This window comes from Eleginops maclovinus, chromosome 6, assembly GCF_036324505.1.
Source record: "Eleginops maclovinus isolate JMC-PN-2008 ecotype Puerto Natales chromosome 6, JC_Emac_rtc_rv5, whole genome shotgun sequence".
Classification (NCBI taxonomy): Eukaryota; Metazoa; Chordata; class Actinopteri; order Perciformes; family Eleginopidae; genus Eleginops; species Eleginops maclovinus.
The window spans coordinates 14439823-14461847 of record NC_086354.1 but is presented as its reverse complement, the minus strand read 5'-3'; the positions used below and the strand labels follow the sequence as shown (position 1 = coordinate 14461847).

The following is a 22025-nucleotide window of genomic DNA, read 5'->3' as shown; positions in this document are numbered from 1 at the left end:
TTGATTGATATTAACTGTAAACTAGTAAGCAAGTGGGAGCAGAAGTTCAGACAGGAAACTGAAAGTGATGAATAAGCAGTTGAAACGTCAAGGCTCTCTCCAGGTACACCGAAACAACGGAAACATTGACATTAATTAAATGTATTATGTAAACTAATTTCACTTAATTCTATTAGGTTAATTGGATATATATTATTATTATTATTATATTATTGGAGCAATACTATTAAGTTGAACCTCATATTTTTAATTCAAACTTAATATTATCGCTTTCAACTAACCTAATATAATTATATGTCATTTGTTGACATAATACATTTAATTAAAGTCTTTGTTTCAGTTTTTTTGGTGTAGTAGGGGTTCGATTGCTGCCCAAACTAAGTTAAAGTTTAATCATTTAAAAAAACAGTTACCAATATCAGCCTTTATATAATGAATACGGTTAAACTTTTTAAACTATATATTAGGAATTGATGGGCGTCACCTCATAACAAAAAGGTTGGAATCCACTTATCGTTACAATTCCTTACAACATCTCTCCAGATTTTATGAGTATCTGGTTCCCAGTAACATGCTTTATCTACTCTGAGTCATGATTTGTTTAAAGAATCAATTTCAAAGGAGTGAAGCTGCAACAAAAAAAAAGTTAATCCTAAAAATGTCTGTGATGTTTTACTTGACTTTCTGCCGTTCCCCAGGACACACTCTCACCTCCATTCACTTGCCACCATACCCTGGACTTCTATCTATTTCTGCAGTGGACAGTGTGCTGTGCTTCTCCTACATGTACCAGCCTCACCATGAGTACGGAGGAAGATAGACTGCATCAATGTGGAGGAAGAAAAACTCAGCACAGTTAGAAAGACTGAAATAGTCCAGGGGTCAACTGTGCAGCCATTAAACATGATCTGTCTGGGGAAATGTTAATTCAGTTCACAGCTGAATCCAGACTGTTTTGCTGAAGCTCATCCTCCGCTTGTTTGATTTTGTGTGGTTTGGATAATAAGCTGGATGTCTTCCAGGAGCAGATATCAAAGGTAACCTCCACACTCGCGCAGATCACACTCACACATATTTCTTTCTTTCTTTCCCTCACCTTTACTGCTAAAGGAAGAGCCCTTTGAGGGAAGCAAGGTATGAAATGCACCAGTCGGATAGTTTCATTATTGCCAATTTCATCAACATTAATAATCCATGCTGTCCATTTCAGAAGCAGAGGAGAGATTGATGCTTTTCCATTTTCTCTGCGCTGTTTGATACTGTTCAGTGAACCATCACAGCGAGGCATCGATCTGTGCCGTCTTTGCTTCTATACAAACATCTCATGATTTCATCACTCAAACCTGGCTTTTCCATTATGGCCCCCCATATCCCATCGCTCATATATGTAATCTCATTGAGTGTGAAAAGATACAGCTGCAGTTTTATAGTAATAGTGTTGACAGTTGGTGGCTTTTCATGACAAATGCACTTGTTGTGTATTGTGTGATTGTGGCATTTGCACGTACATGTACCTTGTTGGGATTTTTGTGTGTGTACCTGTATGTGTGCATCTGACTCCTGTCGGGCAGAACGAGCTGAGGAACACGGAGATGCTGTCGGCTGCCTGTGCAGTGGGAGTGGGCTGCTGCTTCGCTGCTCCTATTGGAGGTAAGAATATGACACTAACAGTAGGTATATTTACATTCTTGGTCAATCTCTGTCTTACGGTATCTCTGAACTTCTTGACTAGATTGGCATTACATTTTGGATGTATATTCAGGTTGAATGAGCTTCCCCACTGTTTGTACCCTTTTGACTTTTCAGTTCATGATCCATGAAATGCAGATAAAAATACCTTTGAAATGTCTCCAAGGCAGGCCAATGCTAACATTATGGTTGTTAATAATATTTATTTAACTCTGTCATTTGTATTATTGAATTTTAGTGGGAACAAGGTTTACTCTACTTGAATATTTGAAAACTTGACAAAGAGGGAAACGGAAGAAAGAAATGTAAATAAAACAAATGTGCTTTGGTTATCTGTGACCTTCAGAGGATACGTGATTAAAATGAGTAGCCATCACCAACTTATGATGGATCATGTAAATGTAGACATAACGTTTTCGCAGTTTTCTATCCTGGCTGTTTGAACCATTTCTTGAGTAAAGTCTGAATGTTCTTAAATGCTGTTTGTTTGTTTGGTGCAGGGGTGCTGTTCAGCATTGAGGTCACTTCCACGTTTTTTGCGGTGAGGAACTACTGGAGGGGCTTCTTTGCTGCCACCTTCAGCGCCTTCATATTCAGAGTGCTGGCAGTGTGGAACCAGGAGGAAGGTTAGGTTTTTTTTAAATCAAAGTCCTTATTCTGCACATTTTTTATTTGTCTGGATGCGATAGTTATTGAAGCGTAATGATATTTCTTGGGAAAAAAACATTAGACCTGTTTTGAATCATTGAGATAATCATTTTTATAATCCAAAGAAAGCACACATTTTCTCTTTCCTGCTCTGTTTTTTCTAAAGGAACAAACTGGAAAAAAATAACAAATATCTTGTTAATGAATAAAAATAGGGCACTTTTTTGTCATGGATTTGCCTCTACATAATATAAAATAAATGAGATCTGTTAAAAAGATAAAGAATGTTATTTGAAAGTTTTGAGTTTTATCATACGTACTTTATGTTAACAGTCATGTCTATAGGGCCATGATAAATATTATTATTGACAGCATCTCTATACATGTGTAGACTTTAGCATGGTAGAATTATGTGATTCTGTATTCGTAAGAGGATGTTATATAAATATAAAGAAATAAGAATGAGTCTCCAATTCACAAGTCCGTATCTCCATCTGTAACAAATAGACAAATTGCTGTGCAGTCTACAACAGTTCTCTTTCCTTCAGAGACCATCACTGCTCTCTTTAAGACCCGTTTCCGTCTTGACTTCCCGTTTGACCTTCAGGAGCTGCCGGCGTTCGCCATCCTCGGGTGAGTGTTTTTCTCTGGACTGACGCCACAGTAGACTGAGTCCTGATCCCAGAGCAGTTACTGTTACTGAGGAGATCTGAGCCCCGAGTCCCTCTGTAGTCTCCTTATAGGCACATTCACATTCCTGCTGCAGGCTCAAGGTTGATTTGTAGTCAAAGAACAGAGCATGAAATTAACTTCTTACTCTGCTGATTACAATAAGTGACTGTATTACCATTGTGATGTGCCAAATTGGATTTGTTTGATGTGAAAACCCATTAAATGTATAAAAACAAAGATTAACAATTATTTGCACCTGTCAAAGAGTCCCAGAAAAGGGATTTAAAGCTGTATCTTTTGACATCATTGGGAAAAAATGAATAACACCCTTTCAGTAATTTTATTTGAGGTTTTCTGAAAATGGCAAAATAAACAGAATTTGAATAAAGAGCCCTTCACTCCTCGCCCCTCCCACTGATGAGCATGGGCATATGCACATGCTAGTTACTAGTCTTTTATTTCAAACATCATCTTGATCATTATTGTGATCTGAAAGCTCTAGCGAGTATTATATGAGGATCTCCGTCCTATTTTCCTTGTAGACTTAAATACACTGACATACTTTGATTTGAGCCCCCAGCTAAAATATTAAAGTGTTTCAGAGCTGATGACAATTGATGCTAGTATTAAATAGCATTGACATGAGCAATCTGCACATGCTCTGCTTTTTGTAACACTACCTGATATTGTAATGCTTTCTGTTTTGAGAAGTATGTCTTTCTTTTTTGCAGGTTGCTTTGAAGTTTTGGCAGGTTTGGCTTTTCTGCAGGATTTACAGACCTTCACCACCTGTAGGGAGGCGATGTGCATTTATAGAACAGCCAATAGGAACACTTGCGCTGTAAAATGACCTGAGATCGACCAAAGTCTCCCATTGGGGACTAGATTTTCTAAATCTTTGAAACGCTCAAAGGGGTTTCAAACTGTTTTGTTTTTTTTCCGACCAGTTGAATATGCTGAAAAGTCACTATGAAATGTTTTGCCCAATGATGCCCAAAAAAAAACTGCCTACTTCTTCTTTAACCAGGCACTAAAATTGGTTTTCAGTGGCAGTGTGATTGCTTTTCAGTGCAGCTGGTTTTGTTTTGTCCTGGGAGGTTTTTCTGCTCCTTCAAACAGGTGTGTCTTTGTCTGTCTGCAGGATTGCCTGTGGTTTTGGTGGCGCTCTCTTTGTCTACCTGAACCGGCTGATTGTGGAGTGCATGAGGAAGCAGAAGACTATTAACAAGTTCTTGCTCAGGAAGTGAGTAACTGATTCTGACCATACAGAGAATATTAAACCCTTGTGGATTGGCATTTTACGAAATGCACTTATTTGTCTTATTGCCGAGAGATAAGATGATTGATACTCTTCCGACATGAGTGGTAATAATCCTTTTCTCTTACTTCAGGCAAGACAGGGAATATGCAAATTTCTCCAAGTATTGAATTATTCCTTAATACAAATAAGTACTTATCCATAGTCAGTGTAAGACACTCAAGGGGCTCCTGTTAAATGTATTCATGGGAAATGGAGGTAATGTCTTTTCATATAAATACAGAGAGCTATTTATATCTCACCACCCAGAAATCAAGCATGCACATACAGTGTGACAGGCAGCCCCATTAATGACCCCGCAGTCCCTCTCTTCCTGTCAGGCGTCTGGTGTATCCCGCTCTCGTCACCCTGCTGGTCTCCACTCTCACGTTCCCTCCAGGCTTAGGGCAGTTCATGGCGGGACAGGTGAGAAAATACTTTCACACTCTTATGACACCATTGAAGCCTGCTGACTGTTGTTAGATGATTGATGGTAATTTGAATGAATAGAGAGTTGGTGCTTCTCCTATAAGATCCTAAAAGAGAAGAAGTTCAATAGCTGCCATGGTAACTGGTATGGATTGCTCTAAATAAAGGAACATTTAAAACAAAAAACTTCAAATTTTTTCATGCAACCAACAGTAAACAAATGTTCATTTTCATAGTGTTATACATAACTTGCTTAAAGCAGCACTGCGGCATTTGTGCAAAGAAATGTCTTTTTCAGACACCTTGTGCTGCAACTGGAAATATCTGACAATTGAAACAACAAAGCAAAATGTAGTTTGAGCTTTTTTTTAAAGTTGCAAAGCAAACAACTTTTGGGCTGATATTGCCTGTACACTCCACAATCATTCTGGATAACAAGCCATTTGAATTCACTTTGATCCTCTCAGACTGTCAAAAGAAAGAAACTTCTGCTTGTGAGGGAGAGAACATCCTTTATTTGTCCTGTGTTGTGACGTTCATTATTGAAACAATCTTGACAAAAAGACCAGCTTTTGCACTGCCTTCAAGAAAGGTATACTAGTTTCTAGGCAATATTTTAAGTGGAGTTGTATTGTATCTCCAAAATCACAAGTTCAAAATTGAGTGTCTTTGCAGTGCACAGAAAAGATTCAATTCCTGCTCCTTATTTCACCAAGGTATTCCACTCATTTTCATTAATGATATCATTAAGGGAGTCTGGGATTCATTAAAAACAAACAATAAAACATTTACATCACATCCACCAGACGTACCACATTCAGCATTTCGAGCTGAAGGGATTTCATGATGATGTGGATCCCAAGCTGACCTTTAATTCTCCTGTAAGACTGTCATCTATATAATAACGTTCCGATAACCTTTTCATATTGTGTCGACCGAACAGCTGACGCAGCATGAGTCTCTGGTCGCTCTGTTTGACAACCGTACGTGGTGCCGCCAGGGCGTGGCGGAGGAGTTTGATTACATCAGCCACCACAACGGCTGGAAACATCCGCAGGTCAATGTCTTCATCACCCTCGTCCTCTTCATCGTTATGAAGGTAGGCCTTTGACATATGTCTAGAAAATGTGTAAGATTTGATTCCTTTTTACTTATTGTCATACACACTTCGTCTCTGTCTCAGTTCTGGATGTCTGCTGTGGCCACCACCATGCCTGTTCCATGCGGGGCGTTTATGCCAGTCTTTCTCATCGGTGAGTAAATTATTCAGTGTTTCCTAACGATTCTACTGCAGTGGTAACAACCCCTTTTTATACTACTGTCCGTTTAAAAAGCACTGAAAGGTTTTAGGGCCAAAATACATTTCTGATATTTATTGCTACTTCATAAAACATCCGGACCTCTTAAGTAGTCTAGTTTTCTTTCAGTCCCCGTGGGTCAAATCTCAGCATGGAGAAGCAGCGTTCGGTTTTCATGCATCATATATATGGAACAAACTGATGCAAATTGGTTCTTTTAAATTAGGACTTTTCTATTTTTTTATGTCCTTTAATTGACTCAAATAATTGATTTCTTTCACTGCAATATACTTGTTATTCTATACCTGTCAACTAACTTTTGATTGCATTTGAATATCCTTTTGTTATGTAATTATTTCTGCACTTTTGATAAACCCACAATCTTGCCTTACTTTTTTAAATAATTTATCTCTGTGCAATGAGCAGGTGCAGGATTTGGCAGACTTGTTGGAGAGGTCATGGCAACCATGTTTCCTGATGGCATACATGCTGATGGCAGCGTGTATCCCATAGTTCCCGGTGGTTATGCTGTAGTTGGTGAGTTCTTTTCGTCTTGTTCTACAAACTGTACCTTTTGTTAAATTCATCTTGTTTCTAATTTCACAATTATTTTTTCAAGCCAATTTTCCTCTCTCCTGTGCGATTGAATTTGTCCCCACTGCAAAGCTGCAACCATTCTTATCACTTCATGCCCACTTATAGAATAAGATTGATGAAAACTGATTCCACTTAAGTTGAACACCACATTTGTTCCGAAGTAAAATAGAAAAATCGTTTCATACAAAATTGCCACAGTCTTGGCTCACTGGTTAGTGTGACAGGATGGCGCTAAATGTTATGAATCAGAACGACATCCTGCAGAAAATCTGGTTTGGATTTGCTGTCATGCAGCATTCCCTCTCTGATTTATTAAGACACACCACGTATTAAACTGTTCACTTTTGTATTCCTGTTGAGACAGATTCCTCCTCACACACGTAATCCTTTTTTAATAAAAGTTTGTGAATAGCTTTATAGAGACAAGACCGAAACATATTTTCTCTGATTCCCTCCCACACAGGTGCTGCAGCGCTGTCTGGAGCGGTCACCCACACTGTATCCACAGCGGTCATAGTGTTTGAGCTGACCGGTCAGATCTCTCACATCCTGCCTGTGATGATCGCTGTTATCCTGGCCAATGCCGTGGCCCAATCGCTCCAACCATCACTCTACGACTCGATCATTCGCATCAAGAAACTCCCTTATCTGCCTGAACTTGGCATGGGACATCACGAGTGAGTGTCTGTCATTACCCACCTGTTTGTTCTTCAAGAAATGAGCAGATGGAATTATATTTGTTATTATCTGTGTGATTTTGTGCCCTCATTTGTTTGTATCACTTCTCTTGCCTTTCATTTCCTTCCCTCTCTTGTATCAACACCTCCTGGTTCCCCTTTCTGATGTTTCAGGAAGTATAATATCCGTGTGGAGGACATTATGGTCAGGGATGTGCGCTACATCACTCTGAACTCTTGCTACCGGGACCTGCAGGAGATGCTGCTGACTGGTCAGCTCAAGACGCTCGCCCTGGTTGAGTCCAGGGGTAAGTACTTAAAAAAAATATATTCAGATGTTTAAGTCTTAATAAATACCCTAATTACTAATTAGTCCCAGGAATAACTCTGGTCAAGAACTTTAGAAATACAGTTTTTTTAATGCAACAATCATTCAGGAGCAACCCAGCCTTCCCAGGACAAATTGCTCAATTGTTATTCAGTCTTAATGGCTTCAACCCTTTAATGGATTATTTAAATAGTTTTACAAGAATAATTTACAACCTACAGTACACTCAGTCATTCTGTAGTGTAATTAAAGGATATTGCAATACATCATCATGAAGGTTGAGCCTTGTTTCTCCCCCCATTTATATAAATGAGTGTAGGATACATTTTAGAATAATTTATATTTAATGTAAACACATTGGAATTCAACAGCACCACACATTCTGAATAAACATCACATTTTAAAGTAATATGCTTATAAGCTAAAATTCTATTTTTGACATTTAGAGATCAGGCAAGCAGAAAGGATCCGCATGCAGACTGACAGATGAAGATTTAATGAAGATACTTGAAAAGCAGGCACAGCAGGCAGCTTACAGACAAACAAAACTACTTTCAGCAAACAAAAAGGATCAGGGCTGGTATAAATATTGGACTACTTGGGGAAGTAGGATTAGGTGAGCAGGGTTAAAAAGGGACAGGTAATATTAATACAAAAATGAAAGACATGAAAATAAAACCGGGCATAGTATAACAATAAACTTCATAAAGTAGAATTCATTGCCAGACTGTTGTATTAGTTTCAGTAAGACATTAAGACTAATACTGACTTTAGTTTTAAAGTATTCTGACACAACCCCTCCATAACAACTATTCTACATTCCACTCTCCGCATCACTAATTCTATCTCATTTCCTAACACGTTTTCCGTCAACGTTTGTCTCCTCCTTCTCTTTTAGAGTCCATGATCCTGCTGGGCTCTATCGAGCGTCTACAGCTCCAGTCGCTGCTCTCTGTTCAGCTGGGCCGCCAACAGAGGCTTGAATACCTCCGCCAACTTGCCCAGGACAACGGCACCCAGGATCACCTGCCCAGCCTCACCACCGACAGCACGCCCAGCTCTCCCTGCTCCCACATCAACGCCTCCACCACCAGTCGCCAAGCGGTCCGCTTCCTGGTGAGCACCCAACAGGTGTGAGGCGTCCGGGGGCGCCAGGGCTGGGCTGGGGAAAAAAGTCTGGATTGGGTTGGGTTACAGCAGTAGACATAGAGTGGATCAACCACAGCATGTGTGAAGCATGTAGCAGTAGGTAACGGCACAGATGGACCTGTTGTGGTAAGTGATAACTGTTAACTGTTTAAAATGCTTTATTTCCACGGGAACATTAACACTTGTCTTCTGTGTCTCTGTCGCCTGTGCCATTACCTGTCCTGTTTGTTTATCTGCATGTGCTCGTGTTTGTCCTTGTTTTGTTTGTTGCCCTGTGTGTTTGTCTGTGTGTGTGCATGTGCGCTTGTGTTTGGCTTCGTCTGTTAATCTTTTGTTCACCAAGATCTCCACAGAGGAGTCTACCTCGTTCAGCCCTGTGATTGCCAACGCTCAACTTCCTCTGAAATCCGCCTTGAAGACTGTGTCCGCCATCAGCGACACAGAGACGCCAAATAGTACGTAATTAACATCAGTACACACTCACACACACATTAAGACATACAGAGTTACGGTGACGTTGGATACCGAGAACATGAAATAATAAAAACACTTTTTTTATCCCAAGGTTCTCAGACACTGTCCTGTGCTGACCACGATAAGGATCTAATGGAGGTGAGTTAAAGAGCGGGATACAATATATATGTGTGGGTGCACGTGTGAATGTGACGTGTCTCTTACATGTGGGCGTGTGCTCTCTCTGAGTCCACCATATGCGGCCCTCCTCCTCTTCCTGCTGACGGGCAGGATCCACCCACCGGCAGCAGGGTTTTCCTGTGTGCTATCATGCAGTGCAGTATAGTTGTATAAGGCATTGCGCAGCATTTCACTGCCTGTCAACATTTTTTGAACATCCAGCATGTTCACATTTCTTGGTAAATATGCAGGGTATGATATTTTTTAAATGTATCTTCAACCCTCAAACAATATTGATGCACTGGGGGGTCATTTATTGTTTGTAAGTAAGGATAAATCAGTGCAACACCCTCTGACTTAATGAAGTCTTAACGCTGCTAAATTTGTTCCTACTTTTTTGTCTTTTTCTCATGTTTTAATGAAGAACACTGAGAGACTAAGGTGGTTATTTGAGATAAATGCTAACATCAACTTGCTAGTGTTAGTATACTGATGTATATCAGGTGAATGTTCATCACATTCCCAACAGGCAATGAACATTAAATGTGTTGCAAATTCCAATGTCTATAGTTTTGCAGATATTGTTTGATAAACCACATTATTGGACCAATATAAAAATGTTAGCCTGCTGATGGATTATAGAGGGAAAGTTAAAGGATCATCAAAGCTGTTACAGTTTATCCTGAGGGAGACATAAATCCATACAACAGTTGTCAAGGCATTTCATCAGAAAACCAAAATCTGATTTAACAGTATGTGAAAATGTGCAATGCCATTTTTTTCCCACTTTATAGCTCCTTAAGGGAACATAGAGAGAATCACAACGACTTAAAGTCCCAAACAAAAATGTAAGGTGTTCAGACCCCTTCTTTCTGGCATTGCATAACCCATGTTGTATTAACATTGGGTTTTGTTACAGATTGTCTGCCCTTATCTTCTTCTGTACTGTTATAATTATACCCTTTCAGCAACATTGTGCCCAAGTCACGTGACTTCTCCCTAGAAGTCAGACGGGGATCCAATGTTGCAGCAGCGCCGCGTAAAGGGGAAACACTGTGAATCTCTGTTAATGTTGTGCTGTGCTCATGTCTTCTCATCGGTCGGAAGAGCCCGGCTGGGCCGGCTCCTCTAGAAAAAAGACAACCCATGCCCAAACGAGTGCGGATCTCCATGGCGGTAAGATTGTCTGCCGCCTAGAGACTGTTGCTTAGTAACCGTTGCCTTGCGACATGCACGTAGTGAGTGCTGGGCCAAAATATTTGTGGTGCGCACCATACAAAGCGTCAGAGTGGCTTTGCAGAGAAGAGGAGAGATGGGGCTGTTTTTTTTTTTTTTAAGTAGTAAAGGTTTCATCTTCTTTTCAACATCAGTGTAAAACAAGTGTTTCATCAGCCACCTCTGTGACTGCTGTTAATATGCGTTCTGTGTGGTGGTGTCATTGTGTATTTGTGTTTAATTGAACGGTGTTTGAGTCTTAACGCTGAAGGTGTTATACATTTTCTGGGAATATGTAACAGTTTGACATGTAAATCAAATATCAGCGTAAACCTAAGAAACTCTAAATATAAGTGATTAATTTGTGTACAGCTCTGTATTTAACACACAACACCAACACCAACAAACAGATCCTCCCCTCAGAAGGCTCCCTGCACAATGTGTATGTGTTGGTACACTATGTAGTGTACTTAATGGTGCAACTTTGTGTATATAAACCTTTGTGTGTGTCCAAACAGGGTACATTTATGTCTTACTTGATTTTGTCTTTTAGGACTCTACTGAAACGGAAGATGGCATGACTCCATCAGACGTAAGAGCTACATTTATAGGAAATATACAAACATGTTTTACAAATTGAAGTTTAAAAGTGTAATTGTTTCATTATTGTTCTGCTTGCAGATAGCAGAGTGGGAGGAGCAGCAGCTCGACAAGCCGGTGGATTTCAAGAACTGCAAGATTGATCCCGCTCCCTTCCAGCTGGTGGAGCAAACATCTCTGCATAAGGTACAATATCAGTCTACATCACATTGACTTCATAATATGATATGAATATTAAACAATCAATGTCCTGAAAATATGCCGTCCATATGTGTTTTACCACATTCATTCTTTGAACAGGTGTTTAATTACTACACATTGCCTTTAAAATGCAGTTTATTGTGAGTTTCACCATCAGACTGAAGGGCTTTCCTGGTGTTACAACTTATAGCACATGGCACTAAAACTGTAGGGAGTTATGAGGTCCATGAACCCCAGTTGAATTATTTACAAAGTGCTTTGAAGGAACTTAATGTCACTTTAATTATAAAGTCATTCTTAATGGTGTTTTAATGTGTTGACTAATGTTGGGATCATTCTGCAAAATATCAGCTAATTTACCATCTGGAGGGACACTCACTCATCACTCATTTGTTCTGGAAGATGTACTCAATTATTTTATTGCTGTAAAAGAAACAATAGTGTAATGTAAAAGTAGATTATTCTCTGAATCAAGTAAAGGTCATTATTCTCTCCCCCTCCACAGACCCACACTATCTTCTCTCTGCTGGGTCTGGACCACGCCTACGTGACCAGCATGGGACGTCTGGTTGGAGTCGTCTCTCTCAAAGAGGTTTGCATGTCTTTATTTTACGGGTTCAGGCTTCTGATGGAGAATATTCTTTTTGATATGATTATTTAAAACAAATTTAACCCCTAAAATGATTAATTATCTTTTATTAATAGGTCCCCTGTAAAACTCTTTTCCAACAATATTATAGGTCTCAGACATATACAAAACATGTCTCTGAAGTGTTTGGCTGAAATACCAAACATACCATGACTTGTAGCATGCCATATAGCCATCTGTTTCAGCCCTGTTCCAGAAGTGCTGATTCTGTGTCTCTAGATTTAAATACAAATGAATGGTCATTCAGGTGATAAGGTGGGCAGGTGTTACTTTGGTTGGTTATTGGCTAATGGTTGCACAACCCACAATGAAAAACACAAGTGGATTTTGCATAATAGATTACCTTTAAATTATTCAGTTCACCTCAACGTTAACTGTAGAATTGCGAAACAGATAAAACGTTTCAGTCTCGCACCGTACTGTAGAGCTCAAGAATGAGACTGTTTATGTGCTAGTGTTGAATTGTGAGGTTTTATGGAAGATGTATGTATTTGAGAAGTACTGCACATACGACTGGATCATTCAGACGTTGATTACATTGCCTGAGCTGTGTGTTTGTACACGGATTGATGCCACAGTTGGCATGTGGCATCAATTGACTTCAGTTAAACAATATTTTCCCCTGTTTTTTATAGTCTTCATTCAACGTAGATGCATGCAAGAAAAATGTATTCTTCCTTAAGAATTCAATGTATTTTTTTAATGCTCGTCTTGTCCCTCCCCATTCCTTTTTGTATGCAATAAATTTACTGCCACTTTCTCTCACTCTTCATGTCCAGCTGCGTAAGGCCATCGAGGGCTCGGTGACGGTGACTGGAGTGAAGGTGCGCCCCCCGCTGGCCAGTTTCCGTGACAGTGGGAACAGCTCGAACGTGTCCGAGGTAACAGAACTACACAAGCTGTGCATTCGCCACAGGGGGCTTTCATTGCCCCGGGAACCAAAACGTCCAGATGTGCAGAACCAGCCTGACCTCACGTACCAAGAGATCCCCATCAACTTCTCGGACCAAGCAAACCTGCAGTTTGAGACGAGCCCTGGTGACGCCTCGAGTAAGTCGTCAGAGCTGGTGCTCCAGGAGAGCCCGTCGTTCACCGAGGACCAATCAGAGTTCACTTTTGACTGCAGCCCCTCCCACACTGAGGAGTCAGAGCTGGCCTGTGACTATGACCCACTCACACACACTCCTGAGCCGGATCCCCCCGAGCAAGAACAGAGGAGCCTGTCTCTGAACAAGGACCAATCAGAACCTGAGGGAGAGGGTACCCCCGCCCACACTAAGGACCAATCAGAATGACCAGAGGGGATCCTCGCTGCCACCTCGTGAATGTCGACGTTTCTTACATTCGTAGAGGTTGCTCTCACCTCCCAGTCCAGCCTAGATACCGTGTTTCTAACGTTGTGTGAACGAGTGAGTGAGAATGAGTACATGTGACTTATCATCATCATCATGTTGTTTCTGTCAAACCATGCAGTTCCCTGTTTTTAAAGGATAAAGCTGGTTTTACTCTATATTTTTATAACTCAACAAATCCCCTGAAAACATCAAAACCGCGTAAAGCTGCAATGAGAAGACTCTAGTACATTTGCGCTTGTAGGTGGGTCACATAGCTGTGGGGCCAATACTGGAAGTCGGAGAGTACTACCGTTTGTATAAATAAAAACTATACAAAGCCTTTTGTGGCTTCAGAAATCCTTCATGAAATCCGATTCAATTGGCAAGTCAGATTCAGAGAAGTGAGACTATCAGACCTCTGTAGGTTGTCTTCTTTGCTTGCATCTACATTAGCCACAGCTAAAATAAGAACAATCTGCTGCATTAATTGTGAACCTTTATTTAGGTTGTCCCTTGTGAGTCGGACAATGTTAAAGGAGTGCAATACTCAATCAGTGGAGATCTAGAGATTTTGATCATGTCACCCGATGTTCATCTACAGAAGTAGTTTGTCATCATGGAATAGTAGATGTTAAAATATCCCTTCTTTTTTTTCACTGATCATTAACCAATGTTAAATTGTGTGTCTTAAATTGAGTACAACTGCAGTTTCCAAGGTTAAGAACGACCTTTGAAGCTCTCTGTTTAGGTGCCAATAATCAAAAGCTTATGCACATAATTATGGTACTTTACGTGACATTATTTTAAACCCTTCAGCAAGCTGGGTACTGTAATCTATAATACTCAAACGTAAGTAACTAGTGCATTCGTTGGGGACTCATTTTAGCTCTTTTTTTTATGGTGGGCTACAAATACACTAGTTTTGTCTTTTCATGGGGTTTTATTGACAGTAAGAAAAATGTAGAATATAGCCATCTGCGTGTTTTGTGTGTGTGCAAGAGACATTTTTTACTTTCCATACTCAGATATTGGACTCTTAAACATATTTTGAGTCTTCATGCCAAAATAAAATCCAGTTATCATGTCTTCAACTACGTTAGCTCTTGGAGAATAAAAGTCACACACAAATCATGGAGGGTGATAACTAATATATAGACAAGAAAGCACAGAAGAACAAATTAGCACATGATGGTATGATTTGAAACTACTACCTATTCACTATAAGTGGACCAATACACTACAGAGTGGCTGATAATATTAAAACATAAAAGTGTTGGATGATATGCAATAAATATACAGTAATAATGCAGTAAAAGAGGGTTTAATAGCAAATGCGTCATCGTTAGTTTGTCCAGACTCCATTGTTTAATTACCACACACCATTTACTGCCAAATAATGGTGTCCATATCACCTCTAAAATCCCCAAATCAGCACAGATCTAGCGTTCAAAGGCAGTTTCCAAAGGTCTGCCGAGCTTAGAAACAGGGTTCCAAGTAATGGTGAAGCACATTGTAATTAGCATGAGTATAATTTACTGCACATGTAGCCTGGTTTGGCTTTAGAGGGGCTGATTTATTAAGGGCAATGTCGACTGTCTGTGACTTATACTGCCTCTACATTTCTGCTATGTGAATTTAATTGTGTGTTTAAATGTGATTCTAGCACGATAAAGGAACAACATTTGAGCTCCGAGTGAACGGAGGAAAACTGGCTGTATCTTTATGAGAGTACATGTAATCCAGCCTGGCCTCTATCGCCAAAAGAGCAAACTGTGTTTGAGTCCTTGTTAAGACCCTTAAATGGATGTATGTATTTTATTTTCATGCAACAATTTTCAAGCCATATTTCAATCCTGTGTGATGTCATCGCAGCACACCAACTCCGGCACATTTTTTTCTGTATAAACATTTGTGCATTGATTTAAAAACGTCTTAACTTTTCGTTAGTATATAGGATGTGACGTAGAGCTCGCCATATAGGACAAAGTATAAGGAGTTAAATGTAGAGAGTGTATAAGCTAATTTGCAGCGTATATAGTTAAGCAATAAGTCTGTAGTCTCTCCCTTTATATGGCACACTGGCCTGTATATGCTTTGTACATATGAAAATACACGGATGAGATCTACGTACATGATATTGTACATAGGAGAATTATGCATTTGAAATCCAACAGCCATTGTTATTTTTCAGAGGACATGAAATTGTTTTTGTACATGAGTGAATGACTAAATTAAAAAAACAATAACACCTTCTTTCTGTCTTGTGTGTTCAGTTTGTTGAAGGAAAAAAAAGACAGTCTTCATTTTTAGAAAAATCATTTATTTATATATTCATGACATTCAGACATTCAGTATCAAACATAGCCCGACCCACATGACACAGCATGACCCAGAGAAAACAACACTACAAAATATCCATAGAAAACCAATGCAACACATGACTCTCCACAAACAAATGTACAAAACTCAGATTGAACAACAGCTTTACATTCTGGTTGAACTCTCCAATAAATATATATACTGTTTCACGGCAGCGATAAACGGCGGAGCGAGACCAGAACATGAAAGGCTTTGAGGATGGGAGACAGAAGGCAGTGAGTGGAGAGGAGATGATCAGAGGAAGAGAGGACGAGGAGGAGGATGAGAGAGGTTTACAGTGAAAGCAGAATATACTTTCTCATCATATCCAGAATCAACACAGATTCAAAGAGACATAAAGATGGACAACACATCACATCAATTACTCTTTCTTCTCCAGGAATTCCTCCCTTTCCTCCTCTTCATCGAAGGACGCCACTCCGGAGGAGGCACGGTCGGAGAAGAAGCTTCTTCGGCTGGATTGCCACGCTCTAAACTCGTGAAACACGCTGCCTTCCTCTTCTTCGTCCTCCTCATCCTCCTCTCCAGGAGATTCGGAGTGAGAGGTGGAGTAGCAGGAGTCGAACCTGCTGCTCCGGGCCCGGGGCCTCCATTCAGGCTTGTTGTGGATGCAGACCTCACTGTGCTGCTCCTGGGAAACAGCCGGCTGCTCCTCCTGATCCTCCTCCTCCACCTCCTGCTCATCCAGGAAGGGGCTCAGGCAGTCGCTGGGTAGAGTAGGAGAGTTGGTCTCGGAGGATTGAGGGTCAGTGTGAGACGTAGGCCGACCACCGAGCAGGCTGCTGCTGCTGCTGCCGGTGCACAAGGGGCTGTCAGAGGGCGGATCCTCAACGCCATCGCCCTCAGGCTGGCTCGGCACTCCGCTGATGGGGCGGGACGTGGCGCCGTCTGAGGGAGGAGCAAAGAGTCAGAACACCTGGAGATGGATGGAAAAGTGGGGAAGCGGGATGGGAAGATGAGGCGATTTGTTAGATGATTCAGAAATGAAGATGAAGATGATGAAATGAACAAGATGGAAGAGACTGTGGGTACCTGAGCTCTCGTTGGTGGAGGTTTGAGTCTGTCCGTTGATGTGGGATTCTTCATCGTTGGAGTCTTCCTCGTCGTCATCTATAGACGCCCAGGCACGCAGCTTAGCCTCTGCGATGGCAAACTGCTCCGCCACTCCTAGCAGGGAAAACAAGTCCAATACAATAATGACAACCTTAAATTTAAGGGATTATTGCATCGTTTAATATGGTTATTTTATTTCCTTGGTTTTACTTGAACTTTTAGATGTACATATTTCTATAATAAAAAGGAAAGATTTAAGATTAGTATTGAATAAATCTTTGTCTTTTGTATCCTGCTAACATCTGTTGACACCTTCATATTCGTTGTATGACTTGTTTAAAAGGATAAATGTATCTAACAGAGTGGAGAAAGGAAAATAGGATTACTCTGTTTTTTTCTCTCAGTACATCTATGTCTTTATTAAACAAGTTCAGAATGAAACTGCAACTTTTTAAAGTGTATTTGTTTTCCGTATTGATATTTTTTACAGAATAGTAGGACATTTTTCCATTTTTTGTCAGACCGAGTAAATTTATAATCTGCCTATTATTTGATAGAAAATAGTATTGTCCAAAAAATATCAAATAAATTGTGAAACTTGCACTGCATCGTCAAAATGCTTCTTTGTTTAACCTGCAGACCGAAATGCCTAAATATATTCAATTAATGATATTTTTGATCTTGAAAAACTGAATAATCACGTTAAAGTATCTGACATCTACATTTTAGAGCAAAGTGACTAATTGATCATGAAAAACTCTTTGTTGATATTTTGTTTAACTAAAAATTGTCGACTATTTGCTTCAGGTCGTGTCACAAGCTTTTAAAAAGGCAGGAAAAGGAGCCCTTATTTTGGAGCTTTGATCAAACTGTGAAGGAAAAAAAGACTTAATCATCCGTCACTACCTCTCTCTTTATCCCCCCCTCCCTCCCTTGATGTCACCGGCGCCAGAGAGGATGAGTCACAGTGAAACAGCAGGAGTGGTTGTACCGTCGGTGGGCAGTGAAGTGTTCTGGGAGAGAGTCTAATAGGCCACCATCTGCTGCCAATACAAGACATCCCCCCAGAGACAGAGTGGTGGGCGGAGCGGACCGCTGACAGGCAGGAGTGTCGCGGGATTAGCTGCCTGACAGGAGATGATACTGGAGCTAAACCAAACTAAGCAAGAGCAGGCACGTGCCCCAAGGGTGTCACTGTGTTCTGGTTCGGACATGAGGGGTCATAATATTTTTTTAAACACTTTTAGGCAATTTAGCTAATCACCAGGATTGGGGAAAAAATCAAGAAACTATCTTTTAAGTTAGCATTTCTTGGTGCAAAGTTTTATTTGCAAATTTTGTTTAAGTAATAGAGACAAAATCAGCCAAATCAACATCCCCAGTGTAAATGACACCTACGACGTGCCCACGCAAACAGCTAGCTATAGGCAGTAAAAGCTGGATACAAAACCCATCCTTGGCTGAAGGTGGCAGAGATGAATACCTGCAGCAAAGCGCGCCTCCTTCTCTCCCTCGGTAAGATGGCTGTAGGAGTTGAAGTGAGCAGCTGGCGGTGGCTCCGCAGGTTTGGGCCAACCTTTCCACTCGATGAGGTGGGCGACCCGGCCCTGAGCCAGGGAGGTGGGCTTGGTCACATGGTCCCTCACTGCCTGAGAGATACCTGCACACAGAGGAGACGTTTAGTTCTCGACATTCATTCATCAAGTAAAAACAATAAAAAAGACAATACCATTTAAAGAGGATCTGGCAAGTGCTGCAAACTCATGGATGCCAACACTTTTCCTCGAGTCTGCTGGAGATTTTCCTGACTTTGGAATCATTTCACTCTCCTCGGACTTCACCTGCAAGACAGATTAGACTTTTAGCAAAAGTCCTTGTTGCACATAGAGAAAAACATACGAAGGGCTGCACCCCTCACTAGAGGTGAGGTATATTGCCTTATAGATTAAGTTATAAATTAGAAATCAAATGTAGGTAAATAATGTTTGATATTTGGATACGCTTTAAGAAACAAACAGCCTACATCATAGCTCTCCACAGGGTTCCATTTATTGTGCTGACAGCTCATTCTTTAAAACAGAAGCCTCAGTTTAATTATAATAAGGGGAAATATGAAGGGTATATTTCAAGCTTGTTATGCAAATAGGTTATTGGGATTTTTTCTCATCAACTAAGATTTGTTAGAAAATGTTTTCAGCTTTAATTGACTGAATTGATTTGAAAATTGGGCTTATTAACACATGATTACTACTGTTTAATGTCTGTTTATGTATATATGTAAGAAGTACAATACAAGACAAGTACAAGTTTCATTTGTGGGTCTCTATTCCATTATACTTTTTGAATTTGCTGAGGGCCGATTCAAAATAGACCACGGGCCGCATTTGGCCCCTGGGCAATAGTTTGGACACCCTGACATAGACAAATCAGAAAATGAACTTAGTTGCTTGGGTAATACCCAGCTCTAGTCAGATATTCAAAGTTGTGCACAAAACAGTAAATGTTTACCAGGCGAATATTTACACTGTGAGAAACCTTCTAAAAGCATGTCAATGAAAAGCTCAAATTCAAATATGGATCACAAACAAACACGGTTGAGGCCTTCATGCCAGAACAAGTGCTCCATCCCAAACAGCTATATAAAAAAGTTTTTCCTACCTCTTCTCTCAGTATCTCACTTGTTTCTCTACCTCTGGATTTCAGCCTCATTGTGCAGCGATGGTGTCACAACGCAGCACACACACACAACTGAAAGTCACAGCCTGGGTTTTCTGGATTAAACCACCAGGCAGACGAGCAAACAGCTATGCCCTACATTTAACTGCAACAGCTGCTAAAGTCACTGTAAGCCGGGGGAACCTGTTACAATAGTTGTAGGCTGGGCTGACATATGGTGTTTGACCAGCTCCGTTAAGCAACTCCAGCCAGCTGATCCCTATTAAAAGTGATATAGCTACCCTACTAACTACTCGTCTGAAACAAAGACACACATGGCTGCAGGAGGTCGATCTGGTGGCTCAGCTAAATCTGCAGAAGCTAAGGGAATGTGTCTTATTTTGAAGGCAAGGTGAGTCTAACAACATGTTGCCTGTTCAAACTGAGCATGTGCATGACTTGACAGATATCCCTGAGAAGATCAACTCCCAAAGGAGATCCACCTTCCTGCAGTTATTGGCTTACATTAAAGTCAGAAATCACAGTAGATGTGTGTCAGAGGCACACAGTGAGGGGGCAGGGATGCTAAGACTGGGTGACGTTCAATGCTGTAAAACACTCCTGTGAGCACAGCAGACGTCTGACATGCTCCACAGTGATAAACACACCACAAGACTTTCAGTACCATGGACGTCTTAGAACATGTTGACAGAATAAGACACACTTAAAATCAGCTTATTTTTAGGTCATGTGCCAATTAGCCTCATTTGTCACCACCTACACTGTCAAACCAGCAGTTCCCCTCCATACCTTTTCAGTCTGTGTTTCATCGAAACATTCCTTGTCAGAGGAAATATATTTTTACATCTATAGATTCTGCTAAATTTAAATGTACCTCTCTGAATGTTTCATTTTGATAATTGTAGCTAGTTGACAGGGTTAGGAGAAGAAAAGACCATCACAGACAGAAACAAATGTAAATCTATGTTATATAAGAATGTTTTTCTTTTTTCTTTACAATCAGTTTAAGCTGCGACAATAAGTTGATTTGGAGAAAACATAATAGCAAACTATTTTGAAAACTGATTGTCAGAAAAGGGTGTTTTCCTTTGCAGACTCTCCAATGTGGATATTTCAGGCTTTTTTAATTAATTTTTTTATTTAAAAAAATGGGTTAAGGACTGCCAAAACAAGACATATAAAGACATGTTTAAAAAATGCTCGCAATTTTAAAGATGAAACTATTGGTGAATCAATACAATTATTGGAGGATACCTTAGTAATTATAGTATTTATTTGTTTCAGTCCTACAATTAATTATCTTGGGAACACTTAGATTTAGGCTGTGACCCAATTAAGGTGTGTGGACCCCATTTTTTGGAAACTCTGCTGTAAATATATTCAAAATGTACAGCCTTACTGACAAAAAACAGAATAATTAAAGATGAACCAATAATTTTAATGATAAGTAGTAAAATGTGTTGTGACTGCTCTCTTTTATATTTGCTTGTTTTCTCTTTTTGAACCATTGCCCCTGCATGATTTGGCTTCTCTGAAGCAGCTAATTATGTGATGTTGCTTTTTAAAAAGACTCCCTCTTCAACATGCTGATTCTCAGCTGACACACATGCTGCTAATTGATATTTATCCTAAAAACAACAACATGTAGCAGCGTTTTGCAATTGTGATCGTGCTGCTTAAATTCCTTTTCACATTAATGTTTGTATTATTTTGTATTGTACCTGCAGAGGCAGACTGCAGGTTGCCCTTTTTGACACAAACATGACTAAAAATGTCTCACAGGGTGATCGTCAGCCTGTGGTGTGACTTCTCTCTGCAGGACCAACAAGTGGGGTCGACTGCAGCCAAACACCTGCATCTGTATGAAGCCGCAGTGCTGATGTTTTTTTGGGGAAATTCAATCAACAGAAGCGACACGCTGACGGCTGAGCAACACATCACCGCCATTGACGGCTGCAGGCCTGTATCCTTCAATTATGGGCAAAATAACAAGATGCAGCAGCAGCAGGTCTCCAGGCAACCTCTGAAGTCTGCAGCTGCATACCAATGTCTCCATACCTGCATCGGGTAAACACCCCGGATCCCCCTGCCCTGCATGCCCCTTAACTAACGCTGCTCGGTGTTCTGTAACGATCCTACCTGTACGTGGGACCGCTCATCATGATAATGCGCTTAATTGTCTCCAATCCGATCAACAGATGATAGCGGGCTGAGCCCCTGCAGCTCACTCTGCAGTGCAGCATCAATGGCTCTCAGTGTGCGGAAACATCATGCTCCTGTCTTCAGCATCAGGTCTCCAGCTCAGACGCACCATTTGTTGCTCGCTATGTGGGTTACTTGGCTGTCCAAATGTCTCCCAATGGTAAGCGTCATAAGCGCGAGGCGGTGTCACATCCCCCCTCTCCCCCCCCACCCCCCTCGTCCCCGCAGAGCCAGCATCAAGACAGTCACCTGCAGATTTGCTCCTGAACAGCACTGCTGCAATGTTTGCATGTATATTT

At 40.6% G+C, this 22025-nt stretch overlaps 2 protein-coding genes across 5 annotated transcripts in view; one reads left to right on the top strand and one right to left on the bottom strand.

Annotated features, from left to right (window-relative positions):
* The window catches only part of clcn2a (chloride channel, voltage-sensitive 2a), a 37536-nt gene extending 21885 nt beyond the window's left edge, over positions 1 to 15651 (top strand). For 3 of the 4 annotated variants that reach the window (XM_063885736.1, XM_063885738.1, XM_063885734.1), the window contains exons 7-24: positions 1111 to 1134; positions 1572 to 1650; positions 2190 to 2315; positions 2886 to 2970; positions 4151 to 4252; positions 4630 to 4732; positions 5679 to 5834; positions 5919 to 5988; positions 6460 to 6570; positions 7094 to 7307; positions 7482 to 7615; positions 8534 to 8751; positions 9128 to 9239; positions 9350 to 9396; positions 11186 to 11224; positions 11314 to 11418; positions 11939 to 12025; positions 12862 to 15651. In XM_063885736.1, coding sequence (XP_063741806.1) covers positions 1111 to 1134; positions 1572 to 1650; positions 2190 to 2315; positions 2886 to 2970; positions 4151 to 4252; positions 4630 to 4732; positions 5679 to 5834; positions 5919 to 5988; positions 6460 to 6570; positions 7094 to 7307; positions 7482 to 7615; positions 8534 to 8751; positions 9128 to 9239; positions 9350 to 9396; positions 11186 to 11224; positions 11314 to 11418; positions 11939 to 12025; positions 12862 to 13377 — 2328 coding nt within the window. In that variant the 3' untranslated portion in view covers positions 13378 to 15651. The remainder of the gene's footprint in view (positions 1 to 1110; positions 1135 to 1571; positions 1651 to 2189; positions 2316 to 2885; positions 2971 to 4150; positions 4253 to 4629; positions 4733 to 5678; positions 5835 to 5918; positions 5989 to 6459; positions 6571 to 7093; positions 7308 to 7481; positions 7616 to 8533; positions 8752 to 9127; positions 9240 to 9349; positions 9397 to 11185; positions 11225 to 11313; positions 11419 to 11938; positions 12026 to 12861) is intronic. The other variant, XM_063885735.1, reaches the window with a different exon arrangement.
* Positions 15652 to 15769: 118 nt separating this feature from the next.
* fam131aa (family with sequence similarity 131 member Aa) lies at positions 15770 to 21906 on the bottom strand. The gene is made up of 5 exons (XM_063885361.1): positions 21664 to 21906; positions 18578 to 18689; positions 18332 to 18508; positions 16828 to 16962; positions 15770 to 16683 (listed from the first exon to the last, which is right to left on the bottom strand). The coding sequence occupies exons 2-5, from the start codon at positions 18666 to 18668 to the stop codon at positions 16157 to 16159; spliced, it is 930 nt and encodes a 309-aa protein (XP_063741431.1). The 5' UTR covers positions 18669 to 18689; positions 21664 to 21906; the 3' UTR covers positions 15770 to 16156.
* Positions 21907 to 22025: the final 119 nt, after the last annotated feature.